This window comes from Lissotriton helveticus, chromosome 1_1, assembly GCF_964261635.1.
Source record: "Lissotriton helveticus chromosome 1_1, aLisHel1.1, whole genome shotgun sequence".
NCBI lineage: Eukaryota > Metazoa > Chordata > Amphibia > Caudata > Salamandridae > Lissotriton > Lissotriton helveticus.
The window spans coordinates 1,853,231,113-1,853,257,674 of record NC_136057.1 but is presented as its reverse complement, the minus strand read 5'-3'; the positions used below and the strand labels follow the sequence as shown (position 1 = coordinate 1,853,257,674).

General features: G+C 44.2%; 1 protein-coding gene across 1 annotated transcript in view; it reads left to right on the top strand.

Annotated features, from left to right (window-relative positions):
- Nucleotides 1-26,562, top strand: part of HSD17B7 (hydroxysteroid 17-beta dehydrogenase 7) — a 166,391-nt gene that overhangs the window by 130,402 nt on the left and 9,427 nt on the right. The window contains exon 8 of the mRNA XM_078641417.1: nucleotides 16,090-16,188. Coding sequence (XP_078497543.1) covers nucleotides 16,090-16,188 — 99 coding nt within the window. The remainder of the gene's footprint in view (nucleotides 1-16,089; nucleotides 16,189-26,562) is intronic.

The following is a 26,562-nucleotide window of genomic DNA, read 5'->3' as shown; positions in this document are numbered from 1 at the left end:
TTTGGGATTCCAAACACAAGGATCTCCATAATAAACACCTAGATCTGCAAGCTGTTCACCTAGCAGTGAAAGCCTTCCTACCACACCTACACAGAGTTGTCCTAATTCGAACAGACAACATGACAGCTATGAATTATATACAAAAACAGGGGTGACGTACTCTCCAATTGTCTGTTAGCACAGAAAATAGGGAGATTAGCAATACATAACAACATTCATTCACCTTCTAGCACAACATGTCCCGGAAATAAGCAATCACATTGCAGACTTTCTTAGTAGGACGCAGCAACAAGTCCACGAATGAGAACTCCACCCCATGGTACTTTCAAAAATGGGGATTCCCGCAAATAGATATCTTTGCAACAAAAGAAATGCAGAATGCCAACACTTCACAAGCAGATATCCACACCAACAGTCCAAGGGCAATACTCTGGATGAACTGGTTAGGAATATTTGCATATGCTTTTTCTTGTCTCCCACTACTTACATTAGTGGTCAGGAAACTCAGACCAACATCTCTTACCGTGATACTAATAGCTCTGACTTGGGCTCGCCAACCATGGTTTTCAACACTGTTGGAGCTATCTCTAGTTCCACATGAGAAGCTTCACCTCAACCTGGACCTCCTCATACATAACCAAGGAACACTAAGACATCCCAATCCCAAAGAAATTAATCTTGCAATTTGGCTCCTAAAATTTTAGAATTTGGATACTTAAATTTACCTCAGGAATGTATGGACATTCTTAAAGAGGCTCGCAAACTACCGCAAGGCAATGTTATGCGGCTAAATGGAAAAGATTTGTTATGTTCTGTCACAAACAAAACATCAATCCTTTTCATGCAAAAGTACAAACAATAATTATTTATTGCATTTACAGACCGCAGGGTTAGTATAGATTACACCTTGCGACCATTGCAGCCTATTTGTAAAATAGACAGCACTTGTCATTATTTAAAATCCTTTATGGAGGAACTTAAAAGAATCATTCCTCCTAGGTTCCTACCTGAACCAGCATGGAACTTGTTAAGACTCATGGGTCCTCCTTTCGAAGAACTCCACTCTTGTCAATTACATTACTTATCATGAAAACTTGGCTTTTTAATTGTTATTACCTCACTTGGAAGAGTCAGTGAAATTAAGGCATTAACCCTTGAGGAACCCTTCTTCCAACTACATAAAGAAAAAGTAGTACTTAGAACAAATCCTAAGCTCCTACCAAAGGTAGTTTCTAATTTTCATATTAATGATTCTATTGACTTACCTGTTTTTTTTCCTGAAACCAGATTCTGTTGCTGAAAGGGCATTACACATTTTAGATGTCAAAAGGGCATATATCAACAGAACTAAATCTTTCAGTAAAACAAAACCAATTGTTTATTGCCTGTGCACCTCCTCGTATGGGAAAGGCAATTTCTAAATCAGGCATTACAAGATGGCTGGTTAAATGCTTCTAACCGTGTTATGCAAAAGCTGAAAGACTTTTACCTGTTCCTCCAAAAACTCACTCCACTAGGAAAATAGGAGCTTCCATGGCTTATTTTAGGGAATAATCCTATTGCCGATATTTTTAAAGCAGCAACATGGTCCACTCCCAACCCTTTCCTAAAACATTATTGTGTGGATGTCTTTGCATGCATACAAGCCAATGTTGGTCAAGCGGTCCTAAGAACTGTTTTTCAAACAACTGCAACCCCTACAGGTAAACCACTGCCTAGGTAGAGGGACTGCTTTGCAGGTTTTTCAAAGCATTTTTACCTACAGCACACATGCCTCGAACGTATTATATTACTTACCCTGTAAGCATCTGTTCTTGGTATTTACTGTTGTAGATTCATGTGTCAACCCTACTCCTCAAAAACCCTTTGTAGGTTGCAGTTCGTACACCTTATATACTTGTATCATACTACTGCATGGACATCACATTGCTAATATATATCATACTTACATTCTCACCTAATCATGGCAAAACAATCTGAAGATAGTTGATGACCATTCACAGTATTACCAAAAGGAGGAGTCACACAGCCTTGTGACTCGAAGAAAACGCCTTGGAACAAAAACAACTTGTAATCATCCGAGCCTAACACTAGATGACAGACTTATGCAAAGCATGTGAATCTTTAGCGCACTACATGGCAAGAACAGATGCTTACAGTGTAAGTATAATAATCCTTTTCAAATTTAAATATCTCTGAAACTACTGAACAGATTTACACCAAATGAGAAAAAGCACGCTTTCTGGACCAACATCTAGCTTTCAACGAAGTTTGGTGTAATTCTGTTCAGCTGTTTGGTCTGTAAGTGTGTTAAAAAAACAAAAAAACAATCCCCATAGACATAACATGGGGAAACACGTTTTTGAACCCTCCTTTTATCTCGGCCCCCGCTTGACGGATTACCCCAAAACTGTCAATACAGCAGCTGACCCAAAGAGGGGAAGTTCTTTGAAAATGTTGCCAAGTGGCGAAACAGTTATTGGAAAAACAAAAAACACTTTTCCTATGGAAACTTTGGGCCTAACTATAACCACATATATATATATATGGTACATATATGTAGAGTTAGGTGTTAAATAAATTGACTTATCTGTCAATTATTTTCAATATTTTGTCTTCAATATTCAGTCACATCGAAATTCTGGTGTCAATATTCAGAGTGCACAGACTCCTATTGTATACATTTAACTACTTGAGTAATAACAAAACACAAAAGTAAAAACATAAAACATAGGCATCCATGAAAATAGGGTGAGGCAGACCCCGTTCTGATCCTTCCACACCCTTTTAACTTTCTTTTATTCCTTAAATTATGACACTTTATGAAACATCTGCATCCTGCAGCCCCACAGAGATCAGACTTCCAATGTATCTGCCACACTTTGAATGGGGGCAAAGTGCTACTCACAGTAGTTTGGGAAAAAATAAGAAAGAATGAAGTGTGCCACAGTAAGTGAAGGCCTTTCTAAAATATGCTCCCTAGTCCTGCTGTGAAGTGCATGTGCCTATGAAATAATATCTGACCAATCTGAAGCATTTACAAAACATTTAAAGTTGTATGTGTGTGTGTGTGTGTATAATATATATATATATATATATATATATATATATATATATATATATATTCACTGAAAAAACCATAGGTTTCACACCAGTTATAGTTAAGCTGGAAATTGTACTCGCATAAAACCATTGAAATTCCCACGTTATAGTTAGTTGGACTCACTATAACTTGCGCGTGCAATGCACTGCTGATGACGTCACATATTACATCACTCATGACATGGTCAGTGACATCACTGATAACACCATCCAGTGAATGTGTGTCTTTCTGAAAAATAATTATGTTTTATATATGTATTTGTAAAAGTTGATGGAAGAATAAATGTTTAAATAAGTGTTTACATGGATGTTTTAAAAAAAACAAAATTGATTGGTTAACTGGCTTATTAAGTGTATCTTAGTGAATACCGAGGGTTAAGTGGCAAGTCCTAACACTACCGTATGAGCAAGGCGGTATGGGGGCACCGGACGTAGAACAGTACTACAGGGTGGCACAAGTGACGCACTTGCACACTTGGATACACGGGGATAGCAATATACCTCACGTGATCCTAGAAACGCTGTTTGCGAAGCCTCTCCAGCCAGCGGCAACGGTGTTTGAACCGGTCACGCGACGTGTGGGCACTCTGGACTCTATTAAGTCTACGAATCATGCATGGCACTCCTTGGCCAGAAGCCGTGACTGCACACTGCTGTATTCCCCCCTGATTCCTATTGAATGGGCCATTTGGATACCTCCGCTGCGAGAAAAGGGGGTCACGCGTGCCCTCAGCCAGCTAGGCATACTCCCGCTAGGGGACCTGTTCAAGGACGGGAAGGTAGTCGCCTGGGAACAGGTTGCTCCTCCACAGGGCTCGGAGACGTTGCTGCATCGTTTCCATCTGCACAGAGCCCGCGCAGCTCTGCAGGAGCTGCTGGGGTCGGATATGGAGGAACCCACAGAAATACCGGAGCTGTCTTACGTAATAAGAACGAAATCGAGCGGCAAGATGATAGCACGATTATATAGGATGGGGCAGAATTACAGAGCACAAGAACCCTCGAAGGCCCGACAGGCGTGGCAACGAGACTTACAGACGGAGATAAGCGACGCAATGTGGAGAGATTGTTGCCTAAATGCGAAAAAGGTATCGCTGAATGCTAGGCATAGGCTTGTGCAGTTTAAATTTCTCCAGAGAGTGTATTACACTCCGGAACGTTTGCATAGATATGGTCTCCGGTAGACGCCCGAATGTGAACGCTGCAGGGCGCCGGTGGCGGACTTCTTACATCTGGCTTGGTCCTGCCCAGGAATAAACAACTTCTGGGAAGGGGTCTTTCTCGAGCTGGGGCGAGTACTAGAGATAGAACTCCCGGTGGACCCGGCGTTAGCTCTGCTGGGGCACACCAGAGGGGTACCTAGAGCTGCGCGTCGCCTGGCTGGCATAGGTTTACTCATGGCACGGAGAGCGATTGCGATGCGTTGGATGCGTGGCCCGCTGCCAACTAAAAGTGGATGGGAAAGGGAGATGTTGTACAGTTGTACGCAGTCCCAGCTGTATAGCGAACTGTTGCCCCCTGTAAGTAGGCCGCGGAACTTCTGGGACCAATACATGACATACAGGTCGATGAGGAGCGACGCGGTTGAGGATCAGGAGGAGACTGAGGGGCAGCGAGAAGGCGAGGGGGGCAACGAAGACTAGACACTTACAAGGCACTGGAAAGGGCTACACGGGGGGACGCCCAAGAAGCGCTGATACTAAGGACCAAGGACACAGAGTAGACGCACGGGGAGATATTCGGGATGGGAGTGAAAGGTGAGCGAGAGAGTGGACGGATGAGGAGTGTGCGGGAAGATTTGACTGAGACACGAGACATAGAACGGAGAGAAGGCAGTTGCCCAAAAGAAGGAGGAGCACAGGCAGTGGGGGGGGAGGGGAGGGGGGTTAGTTGGTAAGTTGAGCTAAGAAAATTAGATTTAGACTACGAAGTCGGAAGCGCACACAACGAGAGACTATCAATACGACACTGGGAGACGTTGAGCGCACCCTTCCGAAGTACTGGGAGGTAGGGACTTGGGGCACTGGCGTCTATGCAAAAGATTGTAGTTGCTGTGATTAAGCTAGGTCAACTAGAACGGATGACGCTGTGCGAAGATGGACACATTTTCTCCCGTTCTCCCTTTCAGGAGCAACGACTTGCATATTGTATTGTCATGATCCTAGTTTGCTGCCGGCCCCAGGGTTGTAGGCGGGAAGCTGTGTGTGTGCATGTTTGGAGAATAAAAGTTTATAATAAAAAATAAAAAAAACTGTATCTTAGTGAATACATATATTAGTGAGTAATGTTTAAATATTTAAATATATGTATTAGTGTTTCACTTTGTGTATAAGTGGCTGCATGGGTTGGTGAGTAGCTACATGTGTATGTATATGGGTTATTAGATGTTTTTTTAGTATCAGTATGAGTGTCTATGGTTTGGTGGGGGTATTACTTAGCACATAGATGCATGAGTGACTGACTCTCTGTTTGTATGTGTTTTAAAGACAGCATATGTGCAGGACTGTATGGGTGAATGAGTGTGTATATGTGTATGTTAGTGAGTGAATGACTGTCTCACTAGTGTCTTTATCAGTAACTACATATGTTTTAATCTAGTATATGTTAATATTGATGTATATAAGTGAGTATATGTGAGAGTAAGAGATTGTAAGAGTTCCTGTTTAAATAAGTATGTGTTTCTATAAGTGATTGTTTAAGAGAGTAAATATGTGTAAGTTTCCTTAGAAGTAAGGTGGTAGTGTGTGTATAGCTGTATATGCAAATAAATGGATGTTCAATAGTTTATTTGCATGTGTGAGTATGTGTATGAGTAACTTTTGGATGACTGTCGTTGTGTAACAGGATATATAGGTGTATCACTATATATGATGAGTGAGTATATGTATGAGTGACTATATAGAACTGTTGGTGAATGAGTGGATGTGTATCTACATGGTGGAATTACTGAATTGGTTGTTGTAACTGGTATGGGTATCTCCATTTTTTTGAAAATGTTAGTTTCTATTTTTGAATATGTGTTTCAAAGGTTACATTACAGTGAAAGGAGGTCTGTCACTCTGTCACAAGGATGGTGTTATCAGTGATGTCATGAGTGATGTCACTGACCATGTCATGAGTGATGTAATATGTGACGTCATCAGCAGTGCATTGCACGCGCAAGTTATAGTGAGTCCAACCAACTATAACGTGGGAATTTCAATGGTTTTATGCGAGTAAAATTTCCAGCTAACTATAACTGGTGTGAAACCTATGTTTTTTTCAGTGAATTTAATAGGTTTTTTAAATGCTAATTCCTAACTATAACTGGTGTGAAACCTATGGTTTTTTCAGTGAATTTCATAGGTTTTTTTAAATGCTAATTCCTAACTATATATGGGGCCTCAAACCTATGTTTTTTCCAGTGAATTTCAAAGGTTTTTTAATAGCAAATCTCTATAGCTATGAAATATAATATTTTTTATAATGAATTTTATATTGTATATTTATGTAATACTATTTTTTTTAAGTATATTTTTTCCTTTTTTTTTTTGCCCTGGAGCGCTCCCGGTAAGCGCAGTGGCGGAGCACCCCGGTGCGCGTACCGATGAGCGTCCCGTTAGCGCTATTGCAGTGAACGAAAACAACATTGTGACGTATCGCGTAGCCGCAACGCCGTGCGTCATAAGACACGTATCGCGTAGCCGCGAGATGCGTCTTATGACGCACGGCGTAAGCGCCCCCGGAAGCGCCCGAGTGCATACGTTCTTGCAATGTAAGCGTAGCGTAAGCGCGTCGGGTCATGTGACCTGAAAATAACACTTTTCATTGGTTCAGAACTGTTTTGTTTTCCAAATGATGAAAGCCCGGGTCATGTGACCTGAAAATAACACTTTTCATTGGTTCAGAACTGTTTTGTTTTCCAAATGATGAAAGCCCCCACCTTTTTTCCTCATTCTCACTTTGTTCTTTGAGTGAGGAAGACCTGTTTCCATTCATTGAGAAATGGCTACAGTAGCAGCAGCAGCAGCAGGAGCATCTGCGCCACCACCACCACCACAAGGACCACCACAACACCACATTGGTGGTGAAGAAGAAGAGGAGGAGGAGGAGGAGAGGAGGTTCCTGCCTGAAGACAATCCCCCTTATAAACCGAGAGAGCACATTGTGTGGGAGTTTTTTTAAATCCCAAGGGGCGAAAAGAAAGTCAATGTGCCAAAAGTGACATGTCTGATATGTGGCACTGTACTTTCCAGGGGGAACCCTGCGAAAAAGTACTCTTTTGGTTATGGTGAACAAAGCATCAAATTGATTAACCGTGCTGGAGACAACCACCAGTGCAAAAAGAAGCCTTCATTTTTTCTTGATTTTTTTTGCTCCAGTTGAGCCGTTTACAATTCCCTGTTTTTTGTTTGTCCCCATAAAAATTACAAAAAAATATAAAATTGTTCATAAAAGCCAAAAAAAGTAAAAACTGTTCAAAAAAACAATAAAAAAAATATAAAACAACAAAAAGAATAAAAAAAAGTTCTTTTTAGAACTACCTCCAATTTATAAAAAAAATGCTACATTTTTAAAAAACTGTCATTCTTTTTTCTCCAGGGTACGCTCCCCGGTGCGCGTACCGGGCGCTCCCCCCACGAAAATCGATTTTTTTTAAAAAATGTTGCCCCGCGAAGCCCTTTTATGGCTCCCACATCAAACCTAGGGGGTCAGGGGGGATCTACCCTGCCCCCTTTTGGTCATTTCCCCCTTTGTGTTTGCCACCTCTTGTGTCTAGATCCTACCGAGACACAAGATGGCGGCTGCTCCGGACTGTTTGGAATGTTGACAGACACCCGAGAGCCAATCAGCTTTCCGCTCACGAACTCGCGTAGCGCGCTGGAGCGCACCCCGGTGCGCGTACCGGGGCGGCCATATAGATATATATATTTTTTTGAACCTAAATTACTCAAAATCCACTGGAGCACATATCTTGAGACATAGCAAAGGCACATCGGGCTACCAGTCCCTACAATTTTGCCAAGTTTGGTGGAAATCCATTCAGCCGTTACGGCCTAAAAGTGAGTCCAACCGCCCTATGGAAATTAACATGGGGAAAACACGTTTTGGGACCCCCCTTTTATCTCAGCCCCCACTTGACAAATCCCCCCCAAACTTTCAGGGAAGGAGCAGAGCGGAGCGGGCCATCGTCTTTGAAAACTTTGCAAAGATTCGTCCACCGGCGCCAAAGTTATTCCCAATAGAATGTTGCGGATTTCCTATGGAAAACAATCCTAACTATAACTACCTACTGGCGACCGCCAGTAGGTAATGTTAGGACTGGGGTCTCTAGTTAGCATTCGGTATACACCCTGTCCAAGTAGGAACCCTTACTCTAGTCAGAGTAAGTAAGCTACACAGCTAAAATAACTCCTTTTCACCCCAAGAATCAGACTTGCGCCCTTCATCTCCGAACCCACAGAGATCAACCTCAGAGTACCCCAAGGATCATCACTCAGCCCCACGCTCTTCAACATCTACATGGCCTCCCTTGCCGCCATCATCAGACAGCATGTACTCAGCATAGTATCTTACTCCGATAACACCCAACTCATCCTCTCCCTCACTAAGGACTCCCTAACCACCAAACTCCGCTTCCAGGAAGGAATGAAGGATATCACATCCTGGATGAGCAGCAGCTGCCTGAATCTTAACTCTGAGAAGACTGATCTCCTCGTCCTTGGCCCCTCCCCATCTGCATGGGACAGCACCTGGTGGCCCACCACCCTCGGCAGCCCCCCACTCCCATGGACCACGCCCTGAACCTCAGCATCATACTCCACTCCTCCCTCACCATAACCAGACAGATCAACGCTGTCGCCTCCACCTGCCTCAACACCCTCCGTATCCTTCGCAAGACCTTCAAATGGATCCCCCCGAATCAAGAAAGAATGTCACCCACGCACTCCTAACCAGCAGACTGGACTACGGAAACGCCCTCTATGCCGGGATCAACAAATCTCTGCTCCGCAAGCTCCAGACAATGCAGAACACCTCAGACTAACTCATCCTTGGCTTCCCTCAATACGAACACATCACCCAACACCTGCGAGGCCTCCACTGGCTCCCCGTCGAGAAGAGGGTAACCTTTATGATACTCACCCACACCTACAAATGCCTCCACAACACCGGACCTCAATATTTCAACGAAAGACTCTTCTTCCACGCACCCAAGAGAAACTCCGATCCGCCGACCTTGCCTTAACCCAGTGCATTCACAGAGCCAGAACTGGTGGAAGAGCCTTCTCCTATATCTCGGCAAAGACCTGGAACGAGCTCCCGATCAACATCAGACACACCCTCACTCTGCACATCTTCAGAAAGACCCTCAAGACCTAGCTCTGCGACTGACCAGAGCTGCAATCCCCCTTCCCCCGCATCTTGAGACCCTTACGGATGAGCAGCGAGCTTCACAACTTCCTGATTGATTGATTGATTGATTGATAACCCCCTTGGCAGCTTTTGACACAAGCAGTTAGGTTTATCTCAGTTGCAATGTGTGAAGTATTTGTACACACACACACACAGTAATACTGTGAAAACACTACAAAAGAACTCCACACCAGTTTACAAAAAAAGCCAATATTTATCTGAGTAAACCGAGACAATAACGCTAAATATTCAACATACACAAGTAAAGGTATGAATTTTGTAAGAGTTGACTTAAAAATACAGTTCCATGAAGTCTGTAGTTCCAACGGGGCTTTCGCCGCACCATGAACAACAGAAATCCAACACTTCAGTGATACGTCATCAGACAGACCCGCAAAACACTTCTTTTGGAAGTGAAGAGGCCTCTGGGACCTTGCAGTGAAACCCGAAGATGAGGCGTTGGCACGCAGTTCTGAAAGCCGGGCAAGTCATTAAGGCCTTAGAGTCAAACATGCTAGGGATCGAGCTCCACAATTTTGAGGTCAGAAGCGCTGGCGTCTATGGGGCTGGGGGCTGCGATGTCGTCGCGGTTGATGTGTTGTGCTCTTCGCGAGTGGTGACCACGGCCTTGGTGCAGGCAGTGGTGTGGGGTCAGTGCTGAGCTCTGGCATCGGCAGCACCGTGTCTGCAAAGTGAGACGGGGCAATGCATTGTACTCTTCACAAGCAGTGCCCTCAGCCATGGTACAGGCAGCGGCGTCAGAGACGAGGTCAGAGTTGATGACACTTTTGTTGGTTCACCAGAGGCTGCGATGTCGTCGAGGTGATGTGTCATGTTCTTCACAAGTTGAACTCTCCGCTTTGGTGCAGGCAGCTGCAGCAATGATGGCTTGAAGCGATGTGGTTGGTGAGGCCGGGGCTGCGATATCGTCAGTCGATGCATCGTACTCCTCATGAGCGGTGACCATGGCTTCGGTGCAGATAGCAGCGTCGGGGACTGTATAGGGTCTGCTTTTCTGGAGGTTACAGCACAACAACTTAGTTCCAAGGGCCCAGGACTGGTTTTGGCACCAATTGGCAATGCAGGACTCAAAGCAGGAGAGTTCCAGTGCTGGTAGCAATATGCGTACAACAGGAGGCAAGCTCAGCTCGAGCTCTTGGACAAACTTGGAAAGCAGGCTGTAGAAAGCAAAGTCCAGTCCTTTTACTGCCGCAGTCAGAAACAGCAGGCAGCAGGCCAACACAGCAAAGCAACCAGCAAAGTCGTAGTCCCTCCTGACAGCAACACAGCTCGTCTTCCTGGCAGAATGTCCTCAATCCAGAAGTGTTCTAAAGTTATGGTGTCACAGCTCTAGTACCTATACCAGTTTCTTTCTTTGAAGTAGGCAAATGTCAAAGGAAAGTATTTGTAGTAAACAAGACCCTGCCTTTGCCAGCCCTGACTCCAGACACACTACAGGGGGGTGGAGACATCTTTGTTTGAGGACAGGCTCAGCCCTATTCAGGTTTCAATGACAACTCCCCCATCACTCTAGCTTAGGAAGGCCCATCAGAATATGCAAGGCACACCTCAGCTCCCTTTGTCACTGTCTCGAGTGAATGCACAAGAGCCCAACTGTCACTCTAACCCAGATGTGGATTCTCCAGACAGGCAGAAGCACAGAATGGTTAAACAAGAAAATGTCCTCTTTCTAAAAGTCTATGTAAGCAACAATGGTCCTTAATTTAGTAAAATATACTAGTAAGATGCAAATTATAGACAACAATTTGTGCTATAGGAAAACGTGTCTACCCTAGGTCCTTGATTACCTTAAGGGTTCCCTTGTTGCCTTTATACTCTTTCTAAAAGTGCCATTTTCAAACATGCAATTCAAAAACCAACTTTACTAAAATATGTATTTTTAAATTGTGAGTTCTGAGACTCCAAACTCCAAATCTCTAGCTTCTCCCAATGTGAAATTACACTTGTAAGATATTTCAAGCAATCCCTGTGTATGTGTATGTATATATGTAACTATAACTGCCTACTGGCGGTTGCCAGTAGGTAGTTATAGTTAGGACCTAGTTTTCATAGGAAATCCGCAACATTCTATTTGGAATAACTTTGGCGCCGGTTGACGAATCTTCGCGAAATTCTCCAAGAAGATGGCCCGCTCTGCTCCTATCCTGAAAGTTTCAGGGTGATTCGTCGAGAGGGGGCAGAGAAAAAAGGGGGGTCCCAAAACGTGTTTTCCCAATGCAATTTTCCATAGGGACCTTTAAGCTTGGCTACTGCTGAACGGAATTACACCAAATTTGGCAAAAAGGTAGAGTTTGCTTCACAGATCACACTTTTTGTTAAATGGTGTAAATCCTTGCAGTAGTTTCTGAGAAAATCAAAAGTAAAATCATAGATATATCTATGGGCGCGTAGGGTACGCATATCCGCATGAGCTGCATGCTAATTGGCTGTCAACACTCCAAACCAGGAAGTGTTGGCAGCCATCTTGTGTCTCGGTAGAACCGAGGCACAAGAAACCTAAAATAAAACCTCACAAAACGCGAGAAGGGGGCAGGGTAGAAACACCCTGACCCAAGGCCCAAAAAACTAAATAAAAAAAAAACTGGAGGATGCGCGCATCCTGCCGATTAAAATTCTTTTTTGTTTTGTTTTTTTAAGCCCCCGGGGGGGGGCAATGAATAAATGATATTGGGGGACCCAAAGGGGCCCCGGGGACCGCCACCCCCGGGGCCCGCCACCCCCGGGGCTTTGCATAATTATGTAAGGGGGGGCTTTGAGGCCCCCCCAGCCCCGGGGACCACCACCCCCCAGGGCTTAATGAAATTGGGTGGGGGACTCTCAGGCCCCCCCAGCCCCGGGGGCCGCCATCCCCGGGGCTTGAAATTCCCTGGGGCCTTCTGTAGGCCTTCTGGAGCCTTCTGTAGGCCCTGGGGACCGCCACCCCCTGCAGTGTCCCTGGGTGCTCACCCCCGGGACACTGCCGTTTACAATGACAGGGCGGGAGCCTCGCGGCTCCCGCCCTGTCACTGCAAAATGCTTTCCTATATTCCTGCTCTCTCTTCCAAATAGGAAAGCAGATTGCTTTTCCACATGGGGAGCAGCATGTTAGCTGCTCCCCATGTGGAAAAGCAATGCTGGCTCCTCCAGGATGCGGGGAGCTGGCTGGGACCGTGGGGGGGATTGGGGACCCCCCCACAGCCCCCAACGAGGTGGGCCAGCCCCGGGAGATGGGGTCCCCGACGGCTAGTAGTGGCCCGGAAGGGCGGCCAGGCGGCCCTCCTCCACAAAAAAATAAATAAATAAATAAATGTTAAAACTGCCCCGGGGGATGGGGTCCCCGGGGCCATAAAAGTCCACAGGAGGGGGGCAAGGCAGCCCCCCTCCAAAAGATCTTTTTTTTTATTTAAACGCCATGCCCCGTGGGATGGGGTCCTCAGGCCGAAAAAGGCCTCGGGAGGGGGGCCACTCTGCCCCCTTCCCCAAATAAAAAAAAAAAATAGGTGGGCAGGCCCTGGGGGATGGGGTCCCCAGGGCCAAAAAAAAAGAAAAAGAAGAGGGGCTACACAGCCCCCCTTCTTAAAAGTAAATTTTAAAAAAATGGGATCGGGGAGGAGGCCACGCCCCCTCATTGCACCTCTGGGCGCGTTTGCAGAGGAGGAACTAATTCCCCTTGAATACTGGGGGTCCCTGGGGGCCAACTAGCCCACCAGGAACCTTCAGTATGGATGTCATGAGTGATGTCACTGACCATGTCATGAGTGATGTAATATGTGACGTCATCAGCAGTGCATTGCGGGAACGCAAGTTATAGTTAGCTATACTAACTATAACCGGGGAATTTCTATGGTTTTGTATGAGTGAAATATCCAGCTAGCTATAACATGTGTGAAACCTATTGCTTTTTCAGTGAATTTCAAAGGTTTTTTAAATGCTAATTCCTAACTATAACGTGGCTGAAACCTATAGTTCTTTCAGTGAATTTCTAAGTTTTTTAAAATGCTAATTCCTAACTATAACGTGGCTGAAAACGTATGGTTTTTTTCAGTGAAAAAATATAAAATATATATATATATATATATATATATATATATATATATATATATATATATATATAAATATATATATATTTATATTTATATATATAAATATGAAGAAAAGGGTGCCCCCAGGTAAGCCGCACACGCAGGAGGTAAGCGTAGATTCAGGGAGAAAAGGCAGATTCCATCGCATCCCGAGCAGGCGCTCTTCATCAAAGGGTTTAGCTCTACAAACTACCCGCGAGATGGAGTTCCAGAATATGCCCTTCTTTTATTTCTAACTATATGCACGCGCAGGTGAGCGTATGGCAAGCATTATGGGACTGGAAGTCCATGGCAGTTTGCAGTGTAGTTTTAAAAAAATGTTCTGGTTACTCAGCCAGGTGCTCAGCCCAATGCCAATGCTCGCGCTCCGTAGTCACCGGCAGATCACCAGCAACGGAACCACTTCATCAGCGGCAGTGCAGCTCGCGACCTGGCTGGCGGCAGTATTTATGAAGAAAAGGGTGCCCCAGGTAAGCCGCACACACAGGAGATAAGCGTAGATTCAGGGAGAGTAGGCAGAGTCCATCGCATCCCCTACGCATTTCGAGCAGGCGCTCTTCATCAAAGGGTTCAGCTCTACAAACCACCAGCGAGACGTAGTTCAAGAAAATGCCCTTCTTTTATTTCTAATTACATGTAAGCTCAGGTGAGCGTATGGCAAGCATTATGGGACTGGAAGTCCATGGCAGTTTGCTGTGTAGTTTTTAAAAAAATGTGCTGGTTACTCAGCCAGGTGCTCACCCCAATGCCACCACACTGCTCCCGCTCCGTAGTCACCGGCAGATCACCAGGAACGGAGCCGCTCCATCAGCGGCAGTGCGGCTCGCAACCGGGCCGGCCGCAGTATTTATGAAGAAAAGGGTGCCCCCAGGTAAGCCGCACACACAGGAGGTAAGCGTAGATTCGGGGAGAGTAGGCAGTGTGCATCTCATCGCCCACGCGTTTCGAGCAGGCGCTCTTCATCAAAGGGTTCAGCTCTACAAAGCACCAGCGAGACGGAGTTCCAGAATATGCCCTTCTTTTATTTCTAATTACATGCATGCTCAGGTGAGCGCATGGCAAGCATTATGGGACTGGAAGTCCATGGCAGTTTGCAGTGTAGTTTTAAAAAAAATGTTTTGGTTACTCAGCCAGGTGCTCACCCCAATGCCACCACACTGCTCCCGCTCCGTAGTCACTGGCAGATAACCAGCAACTTGGGATTGATCCACTTCAAATATTTGCATAGATACTACAGAACTCCAGTGTGCCTCCGCCATATGGGCATTCGAGACGAGGATAACTGTTGGAGATGTGGCTATGCCGCAGCTTCGTTCCTTCACCTCGCATGGCACTGTCCCAAGATAATAGATCTTCGAGTCAGTGAATAACATCTTGGGGGTGTCTCTTGCCCAGTCCCCTACACTTGGCCTATTAGGATACGTAAGGGACACGCCACCCAAGTTGCGTAAACTGCACGCTCTCCTACTGTTTGCAAAGCGACAGGTCGCTGTCCACTGGGGCAGACGGCGGGTACCTTCCATTAAAGATTGGGTTAGAGACATCACATACGGGCACGCACAATTGAGCACATTTTGGGAATTGATGCCACCCTCCTCTAGACCCCGCAATATATAGATAACGTTCTTGACATGGAACGCTGGTTCGCACACAACGACTGAAGCGGCAGATGTGGGGGACTTGCAGACAACACCCCACACGTGATATATTCACACCTCACACCAAATTCCAATGTAAGAGCCCATGAGTAGTTCTACCTGACCAGTGACTAAATGTACGAATGTAGTAAGGCCCTCTCAGGGGAAGATATGTGCAACATTATTACTCTTGTGTTAATACTTGCTGAGCTGTGCGTACAATTCATGGTTTTTCAAGGTTTTAACAATGATGTTTTATATATTTCAAAGTGTGAAACAATTTCAGGGGGTAGTTGGTTAGTTGGGGATACAGTTGTGTGAAATTGAAGCAGCTTATGTGCAGGAGGACTCATTTTGGGTTGGCTACATAGTCTAATATCACCCTGGGGCATCCACGTCACCCCCATCTATTAGGGATCAGATTAAAGAGTCATGTGAATATTCCTAATCCCAAACAGAAGGACCACATATGGAGTTAGAAAAAATACCAGACACAAATAACCTTGCTGTACTCTGTCTCTGCATTTCTTAAGGATGTCTTTAGCGCTTTTGAGAGAGCTGCACTTTGCTGATTTCTTAAGTTTTAAGTGATGCGGTCCTCTTTCTGAAACGGTTGCAAATTCTTACACTTTGTGTAAGAGAGGAAGAGCGGAGTTAAATTATATATTGTGCTTTGAATTCATGTCTGGCTTATTTTTTTTTTAATCTATATGAACCACTTCTCTGAGCTGTGTTGGGATAATGACCTATGTACTTATCTCTGAGGAGGCTTCCTGCTTTATCTGTAGGGATGTGGACCGGCTTATACTTCAGCCAACACCTACTGAAATGAAATGCCCACATGTGCTCTCAACATCTTCTCTTTCTTTTTCCAGGTGTGGCTCTTCAGACAAAAACCAGAGTCCCTAAATCCGCTGGCAAAATACCACAGCCAGACGTCAGGATTGGGAAACAGCTATGTGAAGCCTATCAGGGTGAGTATCGACATCTGTTTATGTAGATCAATCTGGCTTTCGGTTTTTAATGGTGGTCATCCACAGCTACATGTTTACTATGCATGTTATCACTCTGACTGTAACGGTGTATGCCATGATTGTCATTGGAAGTTAATAACTCAGCTATTTCATGATGATCGTAGACCTCCGTGGGCGTGTTGATTCTTAGATTTCTAAAGTCGACTCTCCTGCGTACAAAAAATTAGATTACTTTTCTGTGCGTTTGTCATAATCAGCCTAGAGATCATTAAGTGTCCGCGGTCGATTATGGTAATATTTAGCATACAATTATCAGAATACAAGCTTCATTCAAACATTTGTTGTGTAGGATTATACGTCAGAATATCGTGGACAGAAATGTCATCTGACATAAATATTATGGCCTATATCTTTTTTATTGTAATATTGTCTGATTGGGTGTAGATTTTCTATAATTGTTTCAAATGTGACAGCATTTTTCCTAAATGATATTTAGGGCACAATATTTTGTCAGATGATATTCCGACAACGATATTCAGGTACCGTAACATTGTCCAGTGCCTTCTTCGTACTCCTTATTGTTGCTGGGATTCTGCACATACACAGAACTATGCGCAGGAAAACAGGACCTCGGTGTGTAGGGGCTAAGCCTTCCTACCGCCTCAGTACCCAAAATCCCAAAACCGACCAACTATAGTGCCTACTTCGTTCTACAACATAATCACGAAGTTACAAATGATTAGACAACCCAGAACACAACACTCCCGAGTCTCTCAGGAACAGCGGTAGCAAGACGTACCCTTTCGCTCACTCACTCGTACTTGTCCACAATAAGAATAGACAGAGTCACTGTTATAGTTCAAAATGTTTATTTTTAACTATTGTGCTCTGTAATACAGTATAAGAGCCAATACCAGCAGGAAAACGCATAAACCTAAAATAGTTAGCTTTGTAACAAGTCCATAGACTATGAAAGGGAATATCATCTTATACAGTCAGTGGATAAAAGTCTATAATGCCTACCCACCCTCCCCTTGGCTAGAAGAGGTTTTATTATATAAAGGAAGATCTCTGGGCTTTGTCAGCAGACTCCATACCTTAGTGCCTAGATGGTAGTTTTTACATCATAGGAACAGCATAGCTCTTCTCCCTGTAAAGGTCCCTCTCCAAGTGTGTGTTAAACCAACATGCAATCCCATAATATCAAAGCACGGGTTTCCAGCAGCTACAGCTGGGTAGTATGTTTTGTCTAAGTGCTAGGGACTGACCAGAACAGAATAACAAGGGGCATTGTTTATCGACCTTCCACATCGTGTTCAAACTAAACTACAGGAACAGACAGAGAATGCAGAAAGCAGATAGTTCTCATGTGAAAGGCACAAACAGAGTCTTGCACAATAAAGCCATGTAGTAACGTGCGCAAAAGCAACATCATGGCTGCAGAGCTCATGCTAACTTAGCAATGTCGACAATGTCCCCAACGGCCATACAACACTATGTTCTGTTTCCTTGGGACTATTTGTATGCTCTGATTTTGTAATTGGAGTACAAATTGACCTTTCTAGATTCAACACTGCACAGGATGCTCGCAATGGTATGTTGTACACATTACATCCTTACGTCCTATGATAATGATGCATGCTGTGAGCTCACCTTGGTGGTATTTGATAATTATTTGTAATGCATCCCAGTGCTTTATGGTACTGGTACTAGAATTATTTTGTTACAATCAGGCTCCACCATGTGGCTTATCTATGATGTGTGGATGTCTCAACCAGTGACATCAAATATGTGCATCTTATCACCACTTGGGGAATAAAGTAAAGGCCACTGACCAGGGACGTAGACTGAAATGGGGGAAAATTACCCCGGATTTGTTTTTAAAGAATCTGGTGATTTCCTGTTCCTCTGAAATCCAGGCTTGCTTGGATGTAGAGGCTTCTGACGTTCGCATTCTATCTGCATATAAGAAGATAGGCATTTATATTAATTATGCCCTCTCAATAAAAAGCAAGCCGGGCTCCTCATTGCCTCATCGTTGGTTTGATAAGACCTGTGCAAGGGCACGCAAGGCACTCTTAGCACAGTTAAAATTATTGCCAAGGGACAAGATCAAAATTAAACACTGTAGGGCCGTATATAATGCAGCAATCATTCATAAGAAGAAGGAATTACAGGCAGTGATTTGGGAGGATTTACTCTCAGCAAGTTCCAGGAAGGACAGCACACTCTTCTGGAAAGTGGTTAATCGTCCCTTCTTTAAAGAGGAGAGTGAGACGGACTTAGCGAGCCTGGGACCATCTAAGCAATGGGAAGATTACTTTTCAGTACTATATCAAGGAGTGTGTCTGGTTGAGGGCTCTTCCCAAAGGACCATGCAGCTAAATTATCTTTGCATTGGGTAGAGGTTAGAGACACTATAGAATCTCTACCAAGGGGCAAGACTCCTAGGGCAAATGGTATCCTGGGTGATTTGTTTAAAGCTTGTGTAGATCTAGGAGCTCCTCTCCTTACACTGTATTTTTAATGCAGCTTTCGGTCAAACACTCCCTGAGTCCTGGTGACACTGTTATTGTTCCAGTTAACAAGAAGGGAAACAGGAGTGACCCTTCCTTTTATAGACCCATTGGTTTAATAGATATTGAAGTTAAAATGAATAGACTGACCCAGAATATCTTGTCTGATATTCAGTATGAGTTTCGTGCGGGGAGGTACTGTCGATCAGAATCTTAACCTCCACCTTATAATAATAAATATGTTCGAGCAAATAAATGCTCTCTCCATCTTGCCTTAATGTATCTCAGCCCTGCATTTGATTTGGTCAATTGGGAAAAACTATGGGCTGAGCAGAGGTCCGTGGGCAGTGGAGGAGTGTTTGGTCAGTTTACTTAGGGATTTTCACAATGGATTAATGGCCTCAAGACATTTTGGCAATAATGGTGAATGTACAAAGAAGTTTGCACTTAGTAAAGGGGTTAGGCAGGGTTGCATACTAGCTCCCTTTCTTTTTATTATGTATGTGAATTGGCGTGAGAAGGCCTTACAGTTAAGGGTGTAGATGACCCAAGAGCCGGGGACAGATTGGTTCTAGCTCTTTTATATGCAGACAATGCAATATAAAATGCAATAAAATGCAATAAAAGCGCCGGGACACTCTTTTTGAGTAGCCGTGCGCTCTATAAAAGCCACTATAACATAACATAACATAACATAACATAACATAACAATGCTGTTTTAATTGCACATACAGCAAGATCTTTATAGCAGTAGCAGCTTTAAACCCCTTTTTGTTGATGTTATGAATAGTTTGGATCTGCGCACTAATTTTAGTAAATCACATGTTCTGATCCTGGGACCAAAGAACACAAAAAGTGCCACATTGTTTGCCCCATGGCGATATTCTAAGTAAGGTGGATAACTTTACATACTTGGGTATTTTACTAGACTCTAAACTTAGTTGGCAACCATTCATTAACAAGCATTGCAAATGCAATAGGTCTCGCATTAGAAAAGTTGGAGTTATTGGTCTTGTAAATGACATATTTTATTTATTTGTTGGTTTTTAAAATTGCTAAATTGATGGCTTTGTCATTTACAATGCCAATAGTTATAACTTTCGCGAATGTGACACCTATAGCATTTGGAATGCAACATGTTTTGTATTTAAGTGACTTAGATGGCAGCTCTGGTCGTTAGGCCACATCTCTAGAGAGCAGGAGAGTGCAGCAGTGGAGAGAAGCACAGCAATGCAATAGGTCTCGCATTAGGATAGTTTGAGCTATTGGTATTGTAAAGGACACATTTTTTATTTATGTGCTTGTTTTGAAAATAGCGAAATTAATAGCTTTGTTATTTACAATGCCAATAGTTTTATCTTTCGCAAATGTGACACCTATTGTAACACAATATGTGTTGTGAGGGTGAGTGAGGGTGAGGGGTTGAGGGTGAGGGGTTGAGGGTGAGTGAGGGTGAGGGGTTGAGGGTGAGTGAGGGGTTGAGGGTGAGTGAGGGTGAGGGGTTGAGGGTGAGAGGGTGAGGGTGAGTGAGGGTGAGGGGTTGAGGGTGAGTGAGGGTGAGGGGTTGAGGGTGAGTGAGGGTGAGGGAGTGAGGGTGAGGGTGAGTGAGGGTGAGGGGTTGAGGGTGAGTGAGGGTGAGGGTGGGTGAGGGGTTGAGGGTGAGTGAGGGTGAGGGTGAGTGAGGGTGAGGGGTTGAGGGTGAGTGAGAGTGAGGGTGAGTGAGGGGTTGAGGGTGAGGGGTTGAGGGTGAGTGAGGGTGAGGGGTTGAGGGTGAGTGAGGGTGAGGGTGAGTGAGGGTGAGGGGTTGAGGGTGAGTGAGGGTGAGGGTGAGGGTGAGTGAGGGTGAGTGAGGGTGAGGGTGAGGGTGAGTGAGGGTGAGTGAGGGTGAGGGTGAGTGAGGGTGAGGGGTTGAGGGTGAGTGAGGGGTTGAGGGTGAGTGAGGGGTTGAGGGTGAGGGGTTGAGTGTGAGTGAGGGTGAGGGGTTGAGGGTGAGTGAGGGTGAGGGGTTGAGGGTGAGTGAGGGGTTGAGGGTGGGTGAGGGTGAGTGAGGGTGAGGGTGAGGGGTTGAGGGTGAGGGTGAGGGTGAGTGAGGGTGAGGAGTTGAGGGTGAGTGAGAGTGAGGGGTTGAGGGTGAGTGAGAGTGAGGGTGAGTGAGGGGTTGAGGGTGGGTGAGGGGTTGAGGGTGGGTGAGGGGTTGAGGGTGAGTGAGGGTGAGGGTGGGTGAGGGTGAGGGGTTGAGGGTGAGTGAGGGTGAGGGGTTGAGGGTGAGTGAGGGTGAGGGTGAGTGAGGGTGAGGGTGAGGGGTTGAGGGTGAGGGGTTGAGGGTGAGTGAGGGTGAGTGAGGGTGAGGGTGAGGGGTTGAGGGTGAGTGAGGGTGAGGGGTTGAGAGTGAGGGTGAGTGAGGGGTTGAGGGTGAGTGAGAGTGAGGGTGAGTGAGGGGTTGAGGGTGAGGGGTTGAGGGGGAGTGAGGGTGAGGGTGAGGGTGGATGTGGTGGTGGATGTGGTGGTGGATGCGGTGGTGGTGGATGTGGAGGTGGTGGTGGATGTGGTGGTGGATGTGGTGGATGTGGGGTGATTGCGGCTTGCAAGCTTATTTCGCTCACGTTATGCAGTTTCAAACATGATTGCCACTATTACTCTCAAATTCACTTGGCAGCAAACTGGTAAACTAATTAAAAGAAAGTCTTATTCAGCGTTATGGCCGGTACTTTATTCCAGCAAAGTGGCAAGCCAGTACACACCAATGAGCTAGTAAAGCTAAAAACACACCACATGGCACAATTGCTGGCTGAGCGAGCAGAAGTAAGCCAAACAGCTTTCCCGTAGCTAAGGAGAGCTGAGCTCTTTTTGTAGCAGCACGCATAAGAAAAGTCCCGTATTTTCACCAAAACACTCTCTGATAATGATCAGCCGAATTTAGAAGGCTTCCTGCCCTCATATATTCCCAAGAGAGCAGTAATCTTATAAGGAAATGCTGTCATCACACCTAAAGCTACGGATGAGGAGAGCTTGCTGGAAGACATTCAATTAATAAAAAAAAAAGAAAGAAAAGGAGACACGGCCGGCCGGCCGTGAACTGAAAGCACGGCCGGCCGGCCGTGAAAAAGCCTTTGATGCCGCAGGGGGTAATTAGGGGAGGAGAATGGCTGGGCTGAGGCACAGCGCCAAGCCTTTGATGCAGCAGGGGGCGGAGCGGGAAGAGCTGCTGGCGGCACTAAGCTGACGATTTGATGCTGTGCACGCGCATTTTAACTAATTGCGCTTGCGCATTGAGTTAAAAGTGCACATGCACTTCATCAAATCGCCAGTGAATCGCCAGTGTAGGTAAGCTTTGTTTAAGCCCCCATAGTCTCGCTCTGCTCAATGCGCATGCGCATTGACAGGCGAGACCTAAAAAGAGCACAGGTTCCTTTATGAGAGCTTGTGCAGGGGTTAATGAATTCTCTTCCCGTTTGGGCCAGAAGTCTCTGAAAAGTATGCTAGATATATATATAAACGCAAATGCATACCAGTTACAACTTTTGGCAGTGAAATATGGTGTTATGCGAATATAGACCAACTGATGATAGTAGAGAATAAATATCTCAGAGGACTTTTGGTATTGTGACAATATATCTCCACTGAAATTATACATGAGGAATTAGGTATCCGTTACAATATAGATTATATTAGGTTACGGACCCTACTGCTCTGGTGTAGTGTTTGATTAAAAGAAATTCGAAGCCTGAACAGATGAATTGTACTTGATTGCATGAAATTAGACAATATATGCAATATAACACGACTGCTTTACATCAAAGATCATTTTATAAACTTAGGAAGACCATAGTTATTTTTTAATCCATCTAATATTACCAAACAAGATGCGACCTGGTTAAAGGAAGCTTTTAATGTAAGAATGGCTGCTGAGAAAGAAGCTGTATCACTGGCCAAGCCAATTATTTAAAAAATGTATCATGGTTAAGACGGTTCCAGGGATAGAGCCAAACCTACTCTTGTAGATACCTATTCACCAGCGCCGTCTTTTAACTTTTTTTAGGCTGGGTCTGTTTCATCAGTTGTGGTATCCGGAGGGAACATGGTATAAGTATATTGATCCTCCATACTGTTCCTGTAATTTGTCTTTTAAATGTGATACTTTGCACATCGTGATGATATGTCCTATGTTTGCACAGCTCCGTCACACATTTTTAAAACCTCTTTTTTTAATTGGTTCCTCTGATCAGATCAGGCCAGCTTTTTTGTTTTTACAACTTTTAAATTCACAATTAATATGTTATAATGTATCAGTGTTTCTTATGAGGGTTTAGAAAGCGGTATGATTGGGGAATCTACCAGTGATAATGTATGTTGTATAATCTATTCATGTACTTTTTTTATCATGATGGATTCTCTTATGTACTTGTAGGATTTTATTGCAAAATCGAATAGAAGTCTTATATGATTATTTTAGAACAAGAACAGCAGGGAGAAATGTATCAGTATAATGACATCCGTTTATGTTTTAGTGCTTGAAAATTCTATTCTTTCAATCATTGCAGTGCACATTTTTACCCCACCTATTTCAGTGAGTATTCTTGAGCTGCCCATACTAGAAAATAATATAGATAATGGGGTGACATAATGGACCCTTGATGAGCCCACTTCCAAGGACTTTTTTCTGAGGTTTTTGTCCCTTCGGTTTTCGTCTTAGTATTGTGACAGCATTCTGACAATCAATGTATTATGGCTGTAATTGTTCTATATACTTACACTGTTATGATCTGTGATTCGTATCTATCATGTTTCTATGTATTTATAATGATTTTGCACTGTGCACTTTTATGGTTCGTTGAACCGAAATAAAGTTGCTTGATTGATTGACATCAAATAGGAGTAGCATCAGCTACCCCTGGCTTACCATTAGCTACACCTGGCATGTGCTTGCTACCCGTGTTCTAAGGCTCATGACGTCGTATTCAAAAACAGAAAGTAATGAGAACTTGTCAGACCCATACTTTGAAATATATAAAATGTGTTGGGATACATGTAAGTCACTCACCAGTTGATTGCCCTGTCCTTCTAGTTTTCAGGAAAATCTGGGTTTGATGGTTTTGCACCACTGCTGGACAACTTTGTGCCCAAGTAATGCAGACTTCCCCAATGGAACATCCCCATCAAAAACATACCCTAATGTCTTGTATGTGGATTCTTGCTCAGATCAATGAAAAACCCACTGATAACCCGACGAAGAAGACCTAAGGAAACACACATTTGGGTTAGGCCTTGAGAAGGATATGTTCCTGCGTGAAGAAGTCTAACTGACACCTGTTGTGGGTGAACAAACTACAAATCTGAGAAATACCTTGGTGTGAGTGTTGTCCTGTTAGCCAATCAGAGTGGGGAATCCTGTCTCATAGTTCAGTTGATGTTTGCACCATAGCATTTTTAAAAAATATATATTTTTTATTGTTTTTTCCAAAATGCAGCCACAAAACAAGCACGTCATCATTACTCAACATATCCCTCTTGTCAGCCCCCCACCCTCCCCCCACCACCCCTACATACCCAGCACAAACATCGGAAATCCTTAATACCATCCGCTCTCTTATCTCAGACCTTTGGAGGACAGTACTGCCGAGCATCACCTCCAACCTATCCGTTTCGATCAAGGGCCTACATCTTCCATGCAGTTAACAGTCCACCATCTAGACCATGGTATCGGCGCCATTTGCCCCATACTCTATTAAACTTTTTGGGACACCCCCTCGCCTTTATGTGATCCTTTCAGCAGCCATATATAGATCGATACCCCTCCGCCATTCCTCCAACTGGGGGCACCTTAGCATTGTTGTATGTTATGATGATGTGGTTCATAGACTTTATTTGGGGAGAACCCTTGGGTATCTGCATGCTTCAGAAGAAACTATTACTATTATTATTAGCTTTTATGTTGGTTAAAAGCCATTAAATGCAAACAAAACAATAAAATGTTTCATTTAACAAAATCAATACAATTCATACTTATTTGATCGTATAAAGCCATTATAACATACATACAATCCTATATTTCATTTGAAAAAATCAATACAATTCATACATATTTTATCGTTTAAGAAACCCAACAGTATTGATACAATGCATAATTAAAATCATTAAATAATATCATATAAATATTAGGATCATAAGCCCATCGTGTAATAAAATCACCATTCATAAAAAATGTTGCCCCCTCTCATCGTGTGCAAATCCAACTGCAAGTAGATTTCTACTCAAACTAAATTTATACTAGGAGAAGTGTCATGTATCAGGACTCTTAGGGATGTCTCCAGAACCCCATTTTGTTGCATAGCGTGCGGATCCATTTCTTCCTGATCTTGTCATAGGCCATGCAAAAGAACAAAATAGGTGCGATATTTTCAATAGTACCTTGGGTGCATAAAGTGCAAATAGACTATTCATCAGTTTTAATGTGTGGCTTCCACTTAACAGTGAAGGATTTGACTTGGAGAGTTTCATAACGAAACTTCAGGTACAATATTTTAGCTAGATACGGTTGAACATTATCTAGGAACTCCTCAAAGCCGGGGCTCGGTTGTACTGCAAGAAATTGCAAAGTCAGCCTACCGAAGCTTGGACTCGAGTGAGCAGCAGTCAAAAGGTGGTCCCAATATACTTGCTTCAGGTGTTGCTTAGCACTTGGTGTTAATGCTTCTGGCTCACTCCAGTAAGAGGCTAGGCCGGGTTTGATAAGCCAAGTCTCAATGTGTTGGAACCAAGCGAATTTTAAAGTTTTATCTAATTTCAGCAATTCACGTAGCCTTCCCTGGCGAAACTATTTCATTACTCTACATGATTGTTGGATCTGGTATCTTTTGGTATGTTTCCCCAGTCTTTTTGCCTTCTGACCTCCTGTTTTTGATGGTATGCTGGACTTCATTTTTGCTGGTGTAGTGCCTCTGTGCACTATTTCACTGCAATTCAGTGCTAAAGTGCAAGTGCTCCTAGAGTAAATTGTGTTGTGATTGGTTATTCAGGATTGACATATTTGATTTCCTAGTAAGTCCCTAGTATTGTGCACAGGTGTGCCCAGGGCCTATTAATCAAATGTTACTAGTGGGTCTGCAGTTGTGCCACCCACACAAGTAGCCTTTCAAAGGTGTCTCAGACCTGCCACTGCAGTGTCTGCTGCAAGTTTTATACTGCCATGATGGTGACCTGGCAAGTGCGCCCACGTGCCAGGCCCTAACCTTCCCTTTTCTTACATGTAAGTCACCCCTAAGGGAGGCCCAATGTAGTTCTGTGGGCAGGGTGTAGTGTATGTGACTGGTAGGACATGTAGTGTGTTTTACATGCACTGATAGTGAAATACTGCCAATTTCGTTTTTCACTATTGAAAGGCTGTCTGTCCCATAGGTTCACATGGGAACTGCCTTGTAACATCTTACAAGTTTAACTTTGCATTGGGACAAGTAAGAGAAATGGAATGTAGGCTCTTTGAACTGAATTTAATAACACATCTTTTAGTAAAGGTGATGTTTCAAATTGTGTGTTTAAAAATGCCACTTTTAGAAAGTGGGCATTTTCTTTATTGACCATCTTATGTGCCTCTCTGCCTGTGTGTGTATTCACCGTCTGGTTTTGGAGTGACGGGAGATGGGGATGTGCATCCACACTAGACAGTCACAAGGGGGATTGAGGTGGGCCCTGCCTTTCCTGGGTGACTCATAGCCTGGTTGAATAGACCTTTCTGCATTTAGAGTGATGGGAGGAGTTTTCACTAGCAGCTGAATAGGCTGTGTTTGCTCTGCTCAATGCTGTTTCCACCTCTTGTAGTGAAGCTGGACCAGGGAGGACAGACCTGGGTTTCACTGAACTC